Source organism: Schistocerca cancellata, chromosome 4 (assembly GCF_023864275.1).
Source record: "Schistocerca cancellata isolate TAMUIC-IGC-003103 chromosome 4, iqSchCanc2.1, whole genome shotgun sequence".
NCBI classification, from domain to species: Eukaryota; Metazoa; Arthropoda; class Insecta; order Orthoptera; family Acrididae; genus Schistocerca; species Schistocerca cancellata.
The window spans coordinates 571094350-571113225 of NC_064629.1; the positions used below are offsets into that span (position 1 = coordinate 571094350).

Sequence of the window (18876 nt, forward strand, 5' to 3'; positions counted from 1 at the left end):
CTCCTACACTGGCCGTACACCACTGGTGATCGTCGAGGGGACACTGAATAGTGCACGGTACATCCAAACCGTCATCGAACCCATCGTTCTACCATTCCTAGACCGGCAAGGGAACTTGCTGTTCCAACAGGACAATGCACGTCCGCATGTATCCCGTGCCACCCAACGTGCTCTAGAAGGTGTAAGTCAACTACCCTGGCCAGCAAGATCTCCGGATCTGTCCCCCATTGAGCATGTTTGGGACTGGATGAAGCGTTGTCTCACGCGGTCTGCACGTCCAGCACAAACGCTGGTCCAACTGAGGCGCCAGGTGGAAATGGCATGGCAAGCCGTTCCACAGGACTACATCCAGCATCTCTATGATCGTCTCCATGGGAGAATAGCAGCCTGCATTGCTGCGAAAGGTGGATATACACTGTACTAGTGCCGACATTGTGCATGCTCTGTTGCCTGTGTCTATGTGCCTGTGGTTCTGTCAGTGTGATCATGTGATGTATCTGACCCCAGGAATGTATCAATAAAGTTTCCCCTTCCTGGGACAATGAATTCACGGTGTTCTTATTTCAATTTCCAGGAGTGTAGTTAAGATCCAGAGTTCCATAACTGCTTCTCTTAACCCATTTTTGGTTTAAAAATACAGTGTGTCCCTAATTAATGTTTCAGTTCCAAAGCACTGTAGAAAGAGAACCACTGGAAAAAAAGGAAAAAAAAAAGAAAATTTGACCAAAAGATGGAGCTGTAAGTGTCAGCACATGCACACCAACAGATGTGTCACACACGGCTGTTCCTCAATTTGTGTCCAAGATGCCCAAAATGACTGTCTCCATGAAGGATTGTATGCTGCTCCTAAAGCTCTTTTACAAGAATGGTGACTGAATGACACATCCTGCGTTGTTATAAATACAAAATCACACATGTTCAGGAGTTGCTTCCTGCTGACCTGCAAGCAAGACAAATGTTTGTTCTTGAATTTCTTGCTCACATGGAAGTGGATAATGAATGGCCATGGAACATTCTGTGGACAGACAAACTTCATTTCCACCTCCAAGGACATGCCAATACACAGAATTGCAGAATATGGGCAATAGAAAATCAGCACACACATCAACCGGTACCACTTTACATCAACCGGCACCACTTATTCTGCAAATGTGACTTCATGATGCGGGTTGACAGCACCATTTATCGTACACGAGTATTTTTTCGAAGAGACGAGTTCTGCAGGTCCTGTTACCTGTACCATCACTGGTAAACACTATGGGAAGAATCATTTTTATGCATGATGGCACTGCTTTGCACATTCCACAGCCAGTGAAGTGGTTCCTGCAGAAGCATTTTGGAAATGCTAGAATTATCAGCTATTATTTATCTACAACCTGGCTGTCCAAATCACTTGATATGTGTGATTTCTGCCTGTGAGGTTATCTGAAAGATGTGTTCAGTGACCCAATTATGAATGTAGCTGAATTGAAGGCATGCATTGGGCAACACATTCTGAATGTGACCTCTGGAGACACTCCGACCTTTTGTGGAACTCGTTGTTTCTCGATTACAACATGTGACAGAAAATGGTGGACAGCATATTGAACGTGTCTTACACCAGTCTCACGACAATTAAAAACCAAAGTAATTTTCCTTTTAATGTCATATTTCATTTTTATGTGGCTTTTAGCTCCACGACAACTGAAAACTGATATCATTTTGCTTCTTATGTAGTTTTTGCCCTCAGGACAGTTAAAAACCTATTATTCCCATCTGTTGTAGTATTACCTTGCTGTGGTGGATGGGCTTACCTAACTAATAGTGCTTCAACTGTTGATAGCTGAACTTTTGCAGTAACGCACATTGAACAGTACGATCTTTGTAATGTGTGCAACTGAAGCCATAGCCATTATATTGTGACTTATCTGTCATTCGTAGCCAACCCCATTTACATTAAGATGCTCATGGTGTCATCTATTGGTGAAACTTTTGTGTGCCTTTTTTTCCCCATGTCAATTATGTGCTGTTCAAATTTGATGTCATTCTAAGCAGTGGCTCTATTTCTAAAGTGTTTTGAAACTGGAACCTTAATTATGGACACCCTGAATAACTCCTTAAAGTTCTGATTCCCTTTTACACATTATCCTATTTTACATTATGAATGTATTTTTGCTGTATGTGAAATTGGGCTTTTAATTCAGTAAATGGAGCAGTCTGTTGAAGCCCTTTCTTTGTGAATGAGCAAAACCATCTGGGAGAGACCAATACTCATAACAGAAGTTTATAATTTTGAAAACTTCATCTTCCATTTTGTTTCTCTACAAATCTGTCAGAGAGCAACTGACACTGAAGATGGACCTGGAGCTTCCATTTGTCAGTTACTTCATCTGCATCCAATAATAGGTTTCCTCGCATACCTTTTACCACACAAGATCTTGCCCTTTCCGCAAACTGTTATTTCTTGATCTGTTTTGTGGGCTTATTTAGTCATTACATTCTCATGTCTTTTCCTATACACTGGTGAGCCAAAACATTATGACCACCTGCTTAATAGCTCGATTGTCCGTCTTTGGAACAAAATACATAATTGTTTCTGCATATCATGGATCTGACAGTTTGTCGGTAGGTTTGTGGAGGTATGTGGCATTAGATGTCTATGCATAATTCATGTAAATAATGGGCTCCTGATTTGCGTACGCAGTGATGATTCCTGATAGCAAACCAGATGGGTTTCATAGGTCAATGGTCACTGAGACATCAACATGAGTTCACTATAATTTTCCTCGTAGCACAGTGGCTCCAAGACAGAGACGATTATATTGCTGTACGTTGACATCATCGTCGGGGAAGACATTAAGCATGAAGGGTTGCAATTGGTTTGCAGCTGTCAGAGTATCTTCGATTACTACCACAGGTCCCATGGAGGCACAGGAGAATGTCTCCCATAGAATAATATGACTCCCACCAGCCTATGTCCATTACGTGCTGCACATTTTGAGCCACCGTTCACTTTGATGACCATGTTTGTGGAGATGACCACTGACCTAGTGTAGCAAAAATGTGATTCACCCGAAGAGCTGACACATTTCTATTGATTGCCAGTCGAATCCCAATGGTCCCACGCCCACTGCATTCGTAACTGACAATGTTGTTGGGTCAACATGTGAACATGTAGGGGTGTTCTGCTGCAGAGCTCCATATTCAACAATGTACAACAAAAGATGTACTCTGAAACACTTGTGTGTGTGCCGGCATTATGCTTTTTCGACAGAGATGCCACTGATCACCATCTATCCTACTTTACAGAGCAGACAAGAAGAATTGTGGACATATAACCACTTAGTGCCTAATGGTAGTTTCAATGCCCTTCTACCTCCTTCCGTGGACGCTCATGACAGTAGCACGTGACCATTCGGCCAGCTCTGCCATTTTTGAGACAATCATTCTCAGGCTCTGCATAATAATAATAATCTGTCCTTTATCAAAGTTGCTTATCTCAATAACTTTCCCCATTTGCAACCAATATCTTCACTAGAGTGATCCCCCGTCCATGTCTGCACCACTTAACATACTTTTGTAACATTATCACGTACCCACAATGCTACCAGGCAGCATCCAACATCACAGTGGGCAGTAGTCACAATGGTTTGGCTGATCAGTGTATACCCACATATATTATTCAACCATTGTTCTCTGGATCCTGTATTTTTCCTATGTAACTTTTTAAATTATCATCATATATTGTCTTTGTTATCCACTGTCATCACTCTTCCTACTCATCTCAATCAGATTACTCGTTTCTATCAGCTCATAAATTTTTCTGGGCTTACTTTGGCTTTGCTGCCTGTACAGGTAACTTTGAAAAATGTAAAACACTTAAGTTATAGATTAAAAACATCTTTATGAAACTCTCATTCATTGCTGTAGTGAAAACGATAGTTTACAATATTGTAGGCCATGAGTTGGATATTTGTTCAAGTTGCTGATCTAATACAAATGAGGCAAAATGAAGGCTGTTGATGTGTTCATGATTTGAATCACAAAACACTGCACCAGTTACTTTTTTCCCATGCATAGCATGACACACTTCAAGAGTTTATTTCAAGTTTTACACGTGATTTTAAGTATTTCCAAGTCTTGGAAATTATCTTTTCTTATTTTTAAGATGTGAACAAATTTCTGTTGTATTCTGTTGTTAGTGACAAAAGCTACTTTTACTTTATGTGACCTAAGTTCGTTTGCTATAACCACGTTCCCCCTTCCCAAAATAAGTACAATAAAATAGTTGTTGTTGTTGTTGCGGTCTTCAGTCTTGAGACTGGTTTGATGCAGCTCTCCATGCTACTCTATCCTGTGCAAGCTTCTTCATCTCCCAGTACTTACTGCAACCTACATCCTTCTGAATCTGCTTAGTGTATTCATCTCTTGGTTTCCCCCTACGATTTTTACCCTCCATGTTGCCCTCCAATTCTAAATTTGTGATCCCTTGATGCCTCAAAACATGTCCTACCAACTGGTCCATTCTCTTTGTCAAGTTGTGCCACAAACTCCTCTTCTCCCCAATTCTATTCAATACCTCCTCATTAGTTATGTGATCTACCCATCTAATCTTCAGCATTCTTCTGTAGCACCATATTTCGAAAGCTTCTATTCTCTTGTCCAAACTATTTATCGTCCATGTTTCACTTCCATACATGGCTACACTCCATACAAATACTTTCAGAAACGACTTCCTGACACTTAAATCTATACTCGATGTTAACAAATTTCTCGTCTTCAGAAACGCTTTCCTTGCCATCGCCAGTCTACATTTTATATCCTCTCTACTTCGACCCTCATCTGTTATTTTACTCCCTAAATAGCAAAACTCCTTTACTACTTTAAGCGTCTCATTTCCTAATCTAATTCCCTCAGCATCACCCGATTTAATTTGACTACATTCCATTATCCTCGTTTTGCTTTTGTTGATGTTCATCTTATATCCTCCTTTCAAGACACTGTCCATTCCGTTCAACTGCTCTTCCAAGTCCTTTGCTGTCTCTGACAGAATTACAATGTCATCGGCGAACCTCAAAGTTTTTACTTCTTCTCCTTGAATTTTAATACCTACTCCGAATTTTTCTTTTGTTTCCTTTACTGCTTGCTCAATATACAGATTGAATAACATCGGGGAGAGGCTACAACCCTGTCTTACTCCTTTCCCAACCACTGCTTCCCTTTCATGCCCCTCGACTCTTATAACTGCCATCTGGTTTCTGTACAAACTGTAAATAGCCTTTCGCTCTCTGTATTTTACCCCTGCCACCTTCAGAATTTGAAAGAGAGTATTCCAGTCAAAATTGTCAATAGCTTTCTCTAAGTCTACAAATGCTAGAAACGTAGGTTTGCCTTTTCTTAATCTTTCTTCTAAGATAAGTTGTAAGGTTAGTATTGCCTCACGTGTTCCAACATTTCTACGGAATCCAAACTGATCTTCCCAGAGATCGGCTTCTACCAGTTTTTCCATTCGTCTGTAAAGAATTTGCATTAGTATTTTGCAGCTGTGACTTATTAAACTGATAGTTCGGTAATTTTCACATCTGTCAACACCTGCTTTCTTTGGGATTGGAATTATTATATTCTTCTTGAAGTCTGAGGGTATTTCACCTATCTCATACATCTTGCTCACCAGATGGTACAGTTTTGTCATGACTGGCTCTCCCAAGGCTGTCAGTAGTTCTAAAGGAATGTTGTCTACTCCCGGGGCCTTGTTTCGACTCAGGTCTTTCAGTGCTCTGTCAAACTCTCCACGCAGTATCTTATCTCCCATTTCGTCTTCATCTACATCCTCTTCCATTTCCATAATATTGTCCTCAAGTACATCGCCTTGTATAAACCCTCTATATACTCCTTCCACCTTTCTGCCTTCCCTTCTTTGCTTAGAACTGGGTTTCCATCTGAGCTCTTGATATTCATACAAGTGGTTCTCTTCTCTCCAAAGGTCTCCCTCCATTCTTGTCAATTGTTCCCTTATGTTCTCCCTGAAACTTTGTACAACCTCTGGTTTAGTCAGTTTATCCAGGTCCCATCTATTTAAGTTGCCACCGTTTTGCAGTTTCTTAAATTTTAACCTACAGTTCATAACCAATAGATTGTGGGCTGATGACCTCGCTGTTGAGCGCCCATAAACCCCCAACCAATAGATTGTGGTCAGAGTCCACATCTGCCCCTGGAAATGTCTTACAATTTAAAATCTGGTTCCTAAATCTCTGTCTTACCATTATATAATCTATCTGAAACTTGTCAGTATCTCCATGTTTCTTCCATGTATACAACCTTCTTTTGTGATTCTTGAACCAAGTGTTAGCTATGATTAAGTTATGCTCTGTGCAAAATTCTACGACGGCTTCCTCTTTCATTTCTTCCCTCCAATACATATTCACCTACTATGTTTCCTTCTCTCCCTTTTCCTACTCTCGAATTCCAATTACCCATGACTATTAAATTTTTGTCTCCCTTCACTACCTGAATAATTTCTTTCATATCATCATACATTTCATCAATTTCTTCGTCATCAGCAGAGCTAGTTGGCATATAAACTTGTACTACTGTAGTAGGCATGGGCTTTGTGTCTATCTTGGCCACAATAATGCGTTCACTATGCTGCTGGTAGTAGCTTACCTGCACTCCTATTTTTTATTAATTATTAAACCTACTCCTGCATTACCCCTATTTGATTTTGTATTTATAACCCTGTATTCACCTGACCAAAAGTCTTGTTCCTCCTGCCACCGAACTTCACTAATTCCCACTGTATCTAAATTTAACCTATCCATTTCCCTTTTTAAATTTTCTAACCTACCTGCCCGATTAAGGAATCGGGCATTCCACGCTCCGATTCGTAGAATGCCAGTTTTCTTTCTCCTGATAACGACGTCCTCTTGAGTAGTCCCTGCCCAGAGAGCTGAATGGGGGAATATTTTACCTCCGGAATATTTTACCCAAGAGGACGCCATCATCATTTAATCATACAGTAAAGCTGCATGCCCTCGGGAAAAATTACGGCTGTAGTTTCCCCTTGCTTTCAGCCGTTCGCAGTACCAGCACAGCAAGGCCATTTTGGTTAATGTTACAATGCCAGATCAGTCAATCTTCCAGACTGTTGCCCCTGCAACTACTGAAAAGGCTGCTGCCCCTCTTCAGGAACCACATGTTTGTCTGGCCTCTCAACAGATACCCCTCCGCTGTGGTTGCACCTACGGTACGGCCATCTGTATCGCTGAGGCACGCAAGCCTCCCCACCAATGGCAAGGTCCAAGGTTCAAGGGGGGGGGGGGGAATAAAATAGTATAAAACAGATATAAAGCATAATCAATAACCTAAATAGTCAGTAGTGCTAGGATAGAAGTTATAAGTGACAACTTTATCCAAACAATGTAATCCACGTAAAATAGAACTCTTATGACTGAATCCAAACTCTTTGGGAAGCTATACTGATGTAATATCTTTCAACCACATTTTGATTTCACACAAACAAACAGTGTGAGTGATGGTCTGTGTGTGTTGATTTCCACACAATGAGGGCAGAAATACACACACACACACACACACACACACACACACACACACTTGATAATGAGAAACACGTAATGCTATGCATGAAAAAATGCGACATGTGCAGTGTTTTACCCAAAGTTGCAGACTTTCTAAAAACACCGATTATGATGAATGAAATTAAATTGTCAGTGTGCTGTCATAGGTGATGAGGACACATTCAACCCAATGTAAGTCATTATGGATAAAGAATAATAGGAGATGAAAATCAGTTCTCAGTAACTATGATCACTGAACAATGGAAAGCATTGTCACAGATGACTGTGGAGACTAAAAAGCACATCTGAAGCCTGAACTGAATTAGTATACCAAAATCATTGTACATATACATCTCACTTACATTCCACATACCTCTGACTTGGTAAGAAAGTACCAAGTATTATGTGTGAGAGTAAAAAGGTGGAACCAGTTCCTCTCACATTGTTTCTAAAAACATGTAATGCACGAGGAAGGTGCATGAAGAAGCTTATGCCTCTCACAGAATATTTTCTTCCATTAGACATTCAGGTGGTTCTGTGGTGGTGTTGGCTAATGTTGCATGTTATTGTTTTTATAACTTCACAACAATTACAAACATAAGTCTTTTAAAAATACATGATTACTTTACCACACATCACCAAAATTCTTACAACACAAGACCATCAACCCTTGTTACTCTTATTCTTTATTAGTGCCTTAGACTATAAACAAATGAGAATGGAGCAGTTTAGTTGGGTGAAGCAAATTTTCTAGCATTTAAGTATAATGAGCATGTCAAATCTGGGTAGAATGCATTGAATTGTTAATGTTCCTACAAGAGTGCTAGCACCATCAAGTGCAGACACATGGCTACCATCTCTGGCAGCATAATGTAATTATAATTTTTGCTGACCAATCACAAGCTCTCTGTGAGTTACAAATAGTCATCACAAGTCAGTTTTGGCTGACAAAGCCTTTCAACTGAGAGCTCAAGATTTTACCCAGATTTGATGTGACAAGGAATGTGATTGAATTTCTCCAGGCATATTTTACATCAGCGCACCTGATGATGGCAACGTGGTCGATTGCCGAAATATTGTGTCCTACGCACACTCATACCAGGCTGTTCACCCGAGATTTATTTAGTGACAAGGAATGTTACATATATTTAAGTATAATGCTGAAGAATGTCAATTAAAAATCACCAGAACAGGACAACTGTTAGGATACCAAGAAATGGGGACAGAGATCTTCCAATGTGTTGATTTACTGCAATCAGATCAGAATACAGCTATGTGGTAATGATATGAGTGCAGCCATGCACTGTCTTATATATTTTAGAAATATTACCAAAGTGATGCAATTGTATTCAAAAAATTAGATGCATCATCAGCACATCAGTATAGATGTCTGTATTAAATATTTTACATTGGCACACCTGAGTAAAAACAACCGTGTGTTTAAATAATGGAAGAAAATATACAGTAGCAATTTTTAACATTACAGTGGATGTCGAAGAGAAAGACAAAAATAGGAAATCACAGATCAGCTGAAAGAATATGCACCACAGTAAATAAATACTCCCAGAGAATAGTATTGCATGGACAGAAAATAGTGGCAAAGCTTTATGATCTATAACTTGTTGGCCTGAGCTAGATGATGATGTATCTGCCTATTGGTAGATCCCAAAGTTGTGCACACCTTTCATAATCTCCTTACTTTATTACTGAAACTTACTCTCTATTAATCTACTAATGAACTTAAGGCTACTGAGATTTGAAGGTGTGTCACTGCCTTGAAAGGCGGCAGTCGTGGGCTTGATTAGTTTTGTGTGTGTGTGTGTGTGTGTGTGTGTGTGTGTGTGTGTGTGTGTGTGTGTGCCTACCAGTAACTATACTAATTTTTGACTTTATTGTACCAATAAACACAAGCTGAACTGGCTAAATGCCAATGGAACAGAAAGCCAACAAATACACGAATCGGCAAACAATTTCTTTCTCTCTCTCTCTCTCTCCCTCTCTCTCTCTCTCTCTCTCGCCCATACATACACAGGTTTTTATATTCAACACCACCTATCTTAAATTGGATTGGATTAATAAATTTGTATGCCTGTATAAAATAAGGATTATTTAATTACCAATTTAAAAGTTAACTCAAGTTAAGCACAGTTTTTAGGACAGGAACAGCATTGCATATTTTTTAAAAAAGCAAGTTTTTTAGGTAAAGCAAATTCTCTCATCACCTGTGTCTGTGACTGACTGCTTATGGAACAAAGATCATGGTAGATATCTTCACTACGGATGTGCGAGTAGTAACTTCCATATTCCACTTCATCAGTGAAGCCTCGAATTGGTTCATCATCACTACAACACATGCATACACAAAACTACAGTTGATGGGGCATGCAGTTGCTATGAAATGATACATAAGACACTGAACTTCTCATGCAGCACTTTCTATTTTACTTATAACATAAAACAAGTGCAACTGGGCTAGAAAGTGTGGAACTTGTGTGGGTCATCTATGTAAACCACATAAGAAATGGAATAACAAGCTCACTCTATTATTATATAAATTGTGCAAAGCTACCTACATACGGGAAAAGAAAGGATGGTTCAGCACTAAAAATACAAACTATTTTACCGACTAATTACTAAATGTGATACACAACCCAAGATTCAGATTCAAGAGACCTTTAATAGACACCACAATAAAGACAGGGCATCTGATAAAACTATGAAAACAGAAGAAAAAGCAAATACTTTAACAACAATAAAGACATCCTATTTATCATTATGCTAATATGAAATTTTATTTTGGTTTCATGTCTCTTTACACATTTCTTGTGAGCTCATATATAATTACTCACTTAGTCCTCCTACACTGGTGTGCCTCTCAATGACCGAATTATTGCCAAATTTTTAATAATGTTACAGTGCCAAAAAAAATCTTTATTTTTCAGATAGAATTAATATGATATTATAGGTGCAGTTAATGTCAATGAAACAAACTTAATTCAATCTATGCACCTTAATATAACAATGATGGCAGCAACATATACAAGGAGAGACTGAAAATATAATGACAATTAACCTGAAAACAACATATTATAACACAGCATCATATACTGAATATCTCTGACTCCCCCCCCCCTCCCCTTCCCCACAAAAATAAATCATTTTCCTACAGACTTAAAATTAGTTGGAATCTTTCAGTACAGGAGAAAGTTTTTTACAGTGCTATTGTGGTGACATTGGTAGTATTGTCATAACTTTGAAAATCATCTGCAGTAATTCCAATGAATTTTTGTGAAGCTATTTACAGCATTGGAATATCAATAATGTAATGGGAATAAATGAATAATAAATTTGATGTGCATTGTCAACTTCTCATGATGTAATGAGTAGTCTTGCGACTCACTCTGAGGATGGCCTGACGATACACAGCCGAAATATCAGTGGAAGAAATTTTATTTGCACAGCTGCATCTCTGACATTTAATGGACTATTCATTACGCTGTGAGAAGTTGAAAATGCACATCAAGTACCTCTTCGGAGAGGAGATGGTTTCATGGGTCCATAGTTTGGACAAATTACGACACCAGAGAGCAAGACTATTGAGCTCCTTGAGTTTCTTACTGAATTGCCGGGACCATGGGGTTGTTCCAAAATTTGCAATGTTGGTTCACTTTGTCAAGAACACTGCAGTAAATATAATTTTACATAGGGCTAGTTCTGCTATTGTTACAGAAAGAATTCGTTTTACTTGTTGGAAGTTGGGCATTGGTTCTAAACACCTGTATCATCTGCATTTGAAGATAGCGGCTGTTTTATCTCCTGACTCATGGGACTGGATTCATGGCACGACATGGGCCAAGTCTGACTAGGTTCACGAAGTGGCTACCAAAAGATAGATTGCCAACTACTACCAAAAGACAGATTGCCAACTACAGCCGATTAGACCAGCCTTCTCAGGTGGACTCTATTATTCGATGTCCTCTCATAAATTTGATGATTAATGATCTGGACGAAGCTATGTTATCTGTCTTAGGTAAAGGGCTAAATTTTGCCCCTACTCCAAAGACTTTGCTGACATCATCTTTTATTAGTGCCACTGAGGAAGCTGTCCGACCGCTATCAGAGGATTCAGCTGAAGAAATCAGACGTGAAAGCTGCCGAGCAATTACGAAACATCGTCTCAAAGAAGTAATGTTTCCAAGGAAGAGAGATTTGCAATATGAAAGCTGCATGAGGATACTGCCACATTCGCCCTCTGTGCTAATAAAGGTAATGCTAACGTCCTTTTGCCTCAGGAAGTCTACAAGGAAGAGGTACGTGGTCTACTTAATTCTGGTGCATACCGGAAGATTGGTTCAAATGGCTCTGAGCACTATGGGACTCAACTGCTGTGGTCATAAGTCCCCTAGAACTTAGAACTACTTAAACCTAACTAACCTAAAGACATCACACACATCCATGCCCGAGGCAGGATTCGAACCTGCGACCGTAGCGGTCGTGCGGTTCCAGACTGCAGCGCCTTTAACCGCTCGGCCACTCCGGCCGGCATACCGGAAGATTAACAAAGATCCTACCAACAAGGTGACAATAAGGACTGCTGACTTGCTGAACGCTTCATCACTACCAAAGGATGTCATAAGAAGTTTAAAAGTGCGAGGTGCAGTACCACAGAGATTTTATGGGCTTCCTAAAGTTCACAAGATGACTAAGGATGAGCGTCTACAGGATTTGTCTATGGGGCCTGCAACGAACACTATTGGCTCACCAACATATTTTTCTGCCAAATATTTAGCCACGGTGGAGCATATATGGCCATGCTTGGCACCTTGTCGTCACTCTTGCGACTCAATATGAGGATGGCCGCACAATACGCAGGCGAAATATCAGTGGAAGAAATTTTATTTGCATGGCTGCATGCCCAACATTTAATGAACAAATAATAAATTTGCGTCTAGTGAGGTGTGTTTGCAGCACATTCAACTGACTGGAAAATTTAAATTATGTGGATCAGTTTACTGAACCACATCATACATCATCAAATGTTTTCAGACAATATGAATGAAGTGTAACATTACTAAGCAATTTGATCACTAAAAAATTTTTTTAATTCAAAATCCTAGATTATGGATACACCAACTAACAACCAACTTTGATATTTACTACAGTCTATGTTACAGGAAAACTAATTACAAGTACAATGTCTCAAAATTGCAAGCACTTGTGCTAAGTCAGCATTATAACTGAGATTCATTCTGAGATATTATGCCTATGCTTATTTTTTATTTTAATTACTGGCCAGTGTATGCTTCACCTGACTAACATAAATTTTTATGGAATCTGATTACTATGAAATGTGTCAGTGCTGAAGCTTTTTTTGTGAAGTTGCTTTTTAAATCAATCCATACCAGCTACACTCACTTGGTTTAGTTCAACATTATTTTCTCTTCATTCCATATTAACTATCCACCTCAAGCTCACTCACTTTGTAACAACAGATGACTTGAAACCTGCAATGAGGTTATTGAAGACTTTTTCACTAATACAAATTTATCACTGTTACTGGTAATTTGATCAAAAAGTAAATTTATGACCCTTTAGCCTATAAGATATATTTTCAACCATTTGTTGTTTCACATGAACAAGCTCTGCTTCGCGAGTTGTATGCAACTGCGGATTAAGCTTTAGACTTCTGTCATACTATAATACATTCAAATCAGGAATATGCTCTGAACATTATCTTATATTGCACAACAGGTTTTCAGTCCTGAGTGGGTCAACTATTATAGGTACTGTTAAGTTAACTGTAAGAACATAATAGAAGTGGCACTCAAATTTTACTGAAAAGGTAGATCAGGGGACAATGTCCTGTGGACAAAGTGGCCATTACAGATGGAGCACAAACTCAGTGCAAAGATGGAAGACGAAATTGTCCATGTCGTTTTTTAGAAGGACTATTCCAGCTTTACTTGAATTAATTTAGAGATACCATGGAAAACCTTAATCAGGATGGCTAGATGGGGATGAGTCCTGCTCCACCCAAATGAATGTAAGTGTAGTAAGTTAACTAATACAATTTACTGAAAGCACATGTCACATATTGAGCATGGCAGCCATACAGGAAATCCTTTAATTTTACGTCAAGTCAATCTTCTGAAGATATAGTGTGTACTGGTATTTTAAAGTAGCACCAAAGTACACTATTGGCCATTAAAATTGCTACACCAAGAAGAAATGCAGATGATAAACGGGTATTCATTGGACAAATATATTATACTAGAACTGACATGTGGTTACATTTTCACACAATTTCGGTGCATAGATCCTGAGAAATCAGTACCCAGAACAACCACCTCTGGCCTTGATACGCCTGGGCATTAAGTCAAACAGAGCTTGGATGGCGTGTACAGGTACAGCTGCCCATGCAGTTTCAACACGATACCACATTTCATCAAAAGTGGTGACTGGCGTATTGTGACGAGCCAGTTGCTCGGCCACCATTGACCAGATGTTTTCAGTTGGTGAGAGATCTAGAGAAAGTGCTGGCCAGGGCAGCAGTCAAAAATTTTCTGTATCCAGAAAGGCCCGTACAGGACCTGCAACATGTGGTCGTGCATAATCCTGCTGAAATGTAGGGTTTCGCAGGGATCGAATGAAGGGTAGAGCCACGGGTCGTAACACATCTGAAATGCAACGTCCACTGTTCAAAGTGCCATCAATGCGAAAAAGAGGTGACCGAGACGTGTAACCAATGGCACCTCATACCATCACGCCAGTATGGCGATGACGAATACACGCTTCCAATGTGCGTTCACTGCAATGTCGCCAAACACGGATGCGACCATGATGATGCTGTAAACAAAACCTGGATTCATCCGAAAAAATGAAGTTTTGTTATTCATGCAACCAGGTTCATCATTGAGTACACCATCACAGGCACTCCTGTCTGTGATGCAGCGTCAAGTGTAACCGCAGCCATGGTCTCCGAGCTGATAGTCCATGCTACTGCAAACGTCGTCGAACTGTTCGTGCAGATGGTTGTTGTCTTGCAAACGTCCCCATCAGTTGACTCAGGGATCGAGATGTGGCTGCATGGTCTGTTACAGCCATGCGGATAAGGTGCCTGTCATCTCGACTGCTAGTGATAAGAGGCCGAATTACCCTCCTGAACCCACCGGTTCCATATTCTGCTAACAGTCATTGGATCTTGACCAACGCGAGCAGCAATGTCACGATACGATAAACCGCAATCGCGATAGGCTACAATCCGACCTTTATCAAAGTCGGAAACGTGATGGTACGCACTTCTCCTCCTTACACGAGGCATCACAACAACGTTTCATCAGGCAATGCCGGTCAACTGCTGTTTGTGGTATGAGAAATCGGTTGGTAACTTTCCTCATGTCAGCACGTTGTAGGTGTCGCCACCGGCGCCAACCTTGTGTGAATGCTCTGAAAAGGTAATCATTTGCATATCACAGCATCTTCTTCCTTTAGGGTAAATTTCGCATCTGTAGCACGTCATCTTTGTGGTGTAGCAATTTTAATGGCCAGTAGTGTATATTTATGATGCTGAATCTACACGTTATGTTATTAGTTCTAATATGTATGCAAAATCTCATTCCCTCCCATCATCACCAGACATTTGATATCCATTACTAAAGGCCTCCACTAGACTTTTTATGGTCCTCAGCAAAACAAACTCTGTAGCTCATGCACATTTTCTAATGTCATCCACCAAACTTCCTTTACATCACAATCTTGGTCTTTTCTTATATCCAGGAAGCTACAAAAATTCTTCTTGACCCCTCTATCAACCGCTCATATGGCTATGTTCCTGACCATCTAAATTTCATTTTAATTATGTCTTCCACTCCAATCTCTTCTCTTATATGTTTGCATGTTTTCCTATCTTTCCTAGTAATTCTGAGCCCCTCCCCAAAAATTTCGTACTGTATTACCCTGTTCTTGAATGGTTTTCAGGTTGAAAGTTAATGTCTCATGGCCAAGTCAAACCTGGTATCACACACGGACTTGGAACTTTTCTTTACAAAAGACACATTGCAAACTCAGTTTAAAAAACCATATGTTACTGTAGTTCACCATAATGAATCATGTCATTTAATAATAATGAACTCAAAGTTATGAAAATAAAAAGTATAAAAGGACTGCACCCACAAGAAGACATACCACTGCCAAAGGATATGTAAACAACAATTAATTAAGTATCTACAGAAAAAGTTAGAAAAATAAAGGTAAGAAAAGTTTTGGAAGATTTTAAGGAAAAGGAAATAGTTTAGAACCCAGAAAACCAAGATGTAGAGGATACTGACAGAATTTTAACAATGGCAGAGGAGTCGAATACCCGCACTGCATTCTTCAGTAAATAATATAATACAATTATCTTGATAGACTAACTGCCGTAATGAGGAAATCTCAAATAAATGAAACTAGTAATGTGTATGATCTCTGGAAATGCTGAACTTTGAGCATACAGCATCAGCGTGTAGCTTAATGAGATGGTAAATGAATCATGCATGACACTGTACCACTTTTCAAGCATTAGGGTAATCTTGATAAAGAAGAACTAAGTTTAAAAAAAATTCTTCTTTATGATATTTAAAAGGGTGTTTATATGTATCAAATATTAGTGGGTAGCCTTAGTGAAGAATAATTATTATTACATTAATACAAGACATGCTTAGGCAGCAGACAGGAAGAAAAATTGCATGACTTTGTGACAAAGGTCTGTCCAAAAGTTAAGCAATTTTTCGTTTTTTCTATGTGCCTGTATGTTGCTCAGCACATCTTACAGTTGGTGATTTACCCTCACACAAATGGTACATTCCATCCTGGATATTCTATCAATGCAGAACAATAATTATATATGATATCAGAGACAATGGAAAGAGAATTAAAATTTTAAATATCATAATAAAGGAAATGAAAACTGTAAGCAGAATTACATGTAAATATAGAAATGTATTTTCAACAACGGTACCAGCAGCTTTGCATGCGTTCCAGACAAGCTAAAAGATTAAACGATCATGCAAATAGGGTAAGTTTCTTTATTTGTACCTCTGGAGGTGAAGAAGAGATTGTTACATAGCAAAGATCCTCATAGATTGCTTCTTCTTTGTCTTCAAAATAAGTACATTTTATTGTGAATTGCATCCAGCTGCGGTCACTGCTTTCCCCACTAATATTACTAACTGTTGGTATGACAGAGGTATTGCTGTAAGTATGAAATATGTGCCTAATAGGAAATTGATCCTTATCATTTCACACAGGTTATTCATAACGGAAAGGAAATGTCAAAAGTCATTTATCTTTGGAAACAGGCCTCATTATGTAGCATACAAAAACAACACCTACTGTTCCCTCTCATTCCAACCCCAACTGTCCCTCACGCTACACCATTCCATAATGCTTCCTGGAATCATAAAAGAGCATGCAGCTGGAAAGTTAGACACAATTAACCACTGAATACTGAGTGACAAAATGAAAAGAAGAAGGAATCACTCTTAGGAAGATACTTGTTGGGCATACATTTGAAAATGCTCTGTATCATAACAAATTGTGTACAAGAAGAAAATTTGCCTACTGAATGCAGTTTTTATATTCTGAACCTGAAAGCAAAACTGAAGGCTGCAGAGTATATATATTCTGCCAGTCATATTGCAACAGTAGATCATGTAGCTGTACTGCAATGGTAGATCAAACAAGTAGTAGAGCTTGAGCGTTCTGATGCAAAGGTGCCTTATCTAGGAATTAAAGAAAAGAAGAGTGAAACAAAAGGTTTGAGAATAGCAGGAAAAAAATGAATGGGGGAACACTGGGACACCACAGTCATTTTTATAAATTATTTGTTTCTCTCTCTTATCGTATTTACTGCCATATCATAAAACTTTATTTCCTCATTTTTCTATTTAGAATCCGAAAACAGTGCCACTGATTTTGACAGCTTAAGTTTTGGAATCAACATTTCTTTGTCATTATTTTTTCCTATAATCATTAACATGTAGTTAGTAAAGCTATTTCATTTAGTGTCATATTCTACAACATTCTGCAGATCTGCACCAGTTTGACACACATCACTGAAGACCTCACTGCAAATGGGAAATTAACCTCCAACCTTCCTTTCCTATTTCCATGTTTGAACAATAAATCTGAACATGGCGAACACTGATTCAGGTATATTTTGCACAATGTAACCTAGTAAACTGTTGTGAGTCATGCAATGGGCAATGAACATTCACAATACTTGACAGTGTAAAATTAAGGCAAGAAAATTGTAAAAATTGCAGTCGTGGTTGTGGATGGTTCAACATTTCAAAATCTGTCTGATGCATTCTACATAAGAAGGCTAGCATAAGTTAGTATGATGAGTTTTGTATCTCTTGGGACATGATGAAAATACTGCTGAAGCGAAACAATTGGTACTCTAACTCATGATGCAAACATAGGTCTTGTTTTTTATATAATTACATAAAAATAGCATTTCACACAAATTTAATACCTATTTCAAGATAGTGACATGATCCTGATTTCTCTCTGTTACACATTTCTCCAACCACCTTCTGCAGGATGATGAGTTGAGTGATAATTATCTTACTGTAATTTAAATTGACTGCATCATACGACTACCCATATTACATTCATGTTTATGTCAATACAGGCTTGAAAAATCTATTTTTTAATTCTGAAATGAACAAATCTATATTATTAATTTTATTACACTGTTTGCAGCTGGTGCGAAATATTTTCTACCATTTGCTTAATTGTCTATTGTCTAAATATTGACACTTTTGAATAAACATCGAATATGTTTATAATAATTTAAAACTGCAATTCACTGATACTTTGGACTGACACTGTACATTCACATTGCTATATGTTAAGTCTGATATTAAACTGCTGGTTCAAAGCGTATTGTAACACAGCGACCTTTATTTAACCATTTATTTGCATGTGCTTAATTCTTCACTAAAAAACGTAAGTGACTGGGTATGGAGACACATTGCTGACTGCTAGATAGACCTCAGAATATACGTGGTAGCTGATATATTTAACGGGGGTAGGACATCAAACGGGCCATCTTGGAGCAGGAGAACCACAGGACATTTTAATTTCCACTGTCTATACTTTTACGAATAAATTCATAAAATTTTGTCAGCATGACCAGGAAGGATTCAGGTTCCACAATCTATGTAGCAGTGGAAGTTCAAACATATAAGCAAATAGTTTATTTTTTTTTACATTTGTATTTCACCTTTTTTCACTTACCATTGGCTGCATTTGTTGCTATAGGTACACTTTTCTTCATAAG

At 38.8% G+C, this 18876-nt stretch overlaps 1 protein-coding gene across 1 annotated transcript in view; it reads right to left on the minus strand.

Moving 5' to 3' along the window:
- The window catches only part of LOC126184588 (protein vav), a 163635-nt gene that overhangs the window by 96644 nt on the left and 48115 nt on the right, over nt 1-18876 (minus strand). The window contains exon 4 of the mRNA XM_049927024.1: nt 9776-9896. Coding sequence (XP_049782981.1) covers nt 9776-9896 — 121 coding nt within the window. The remainder of the gene's footprint in view (nt 1-9775; nt 9897-18876) is intronic.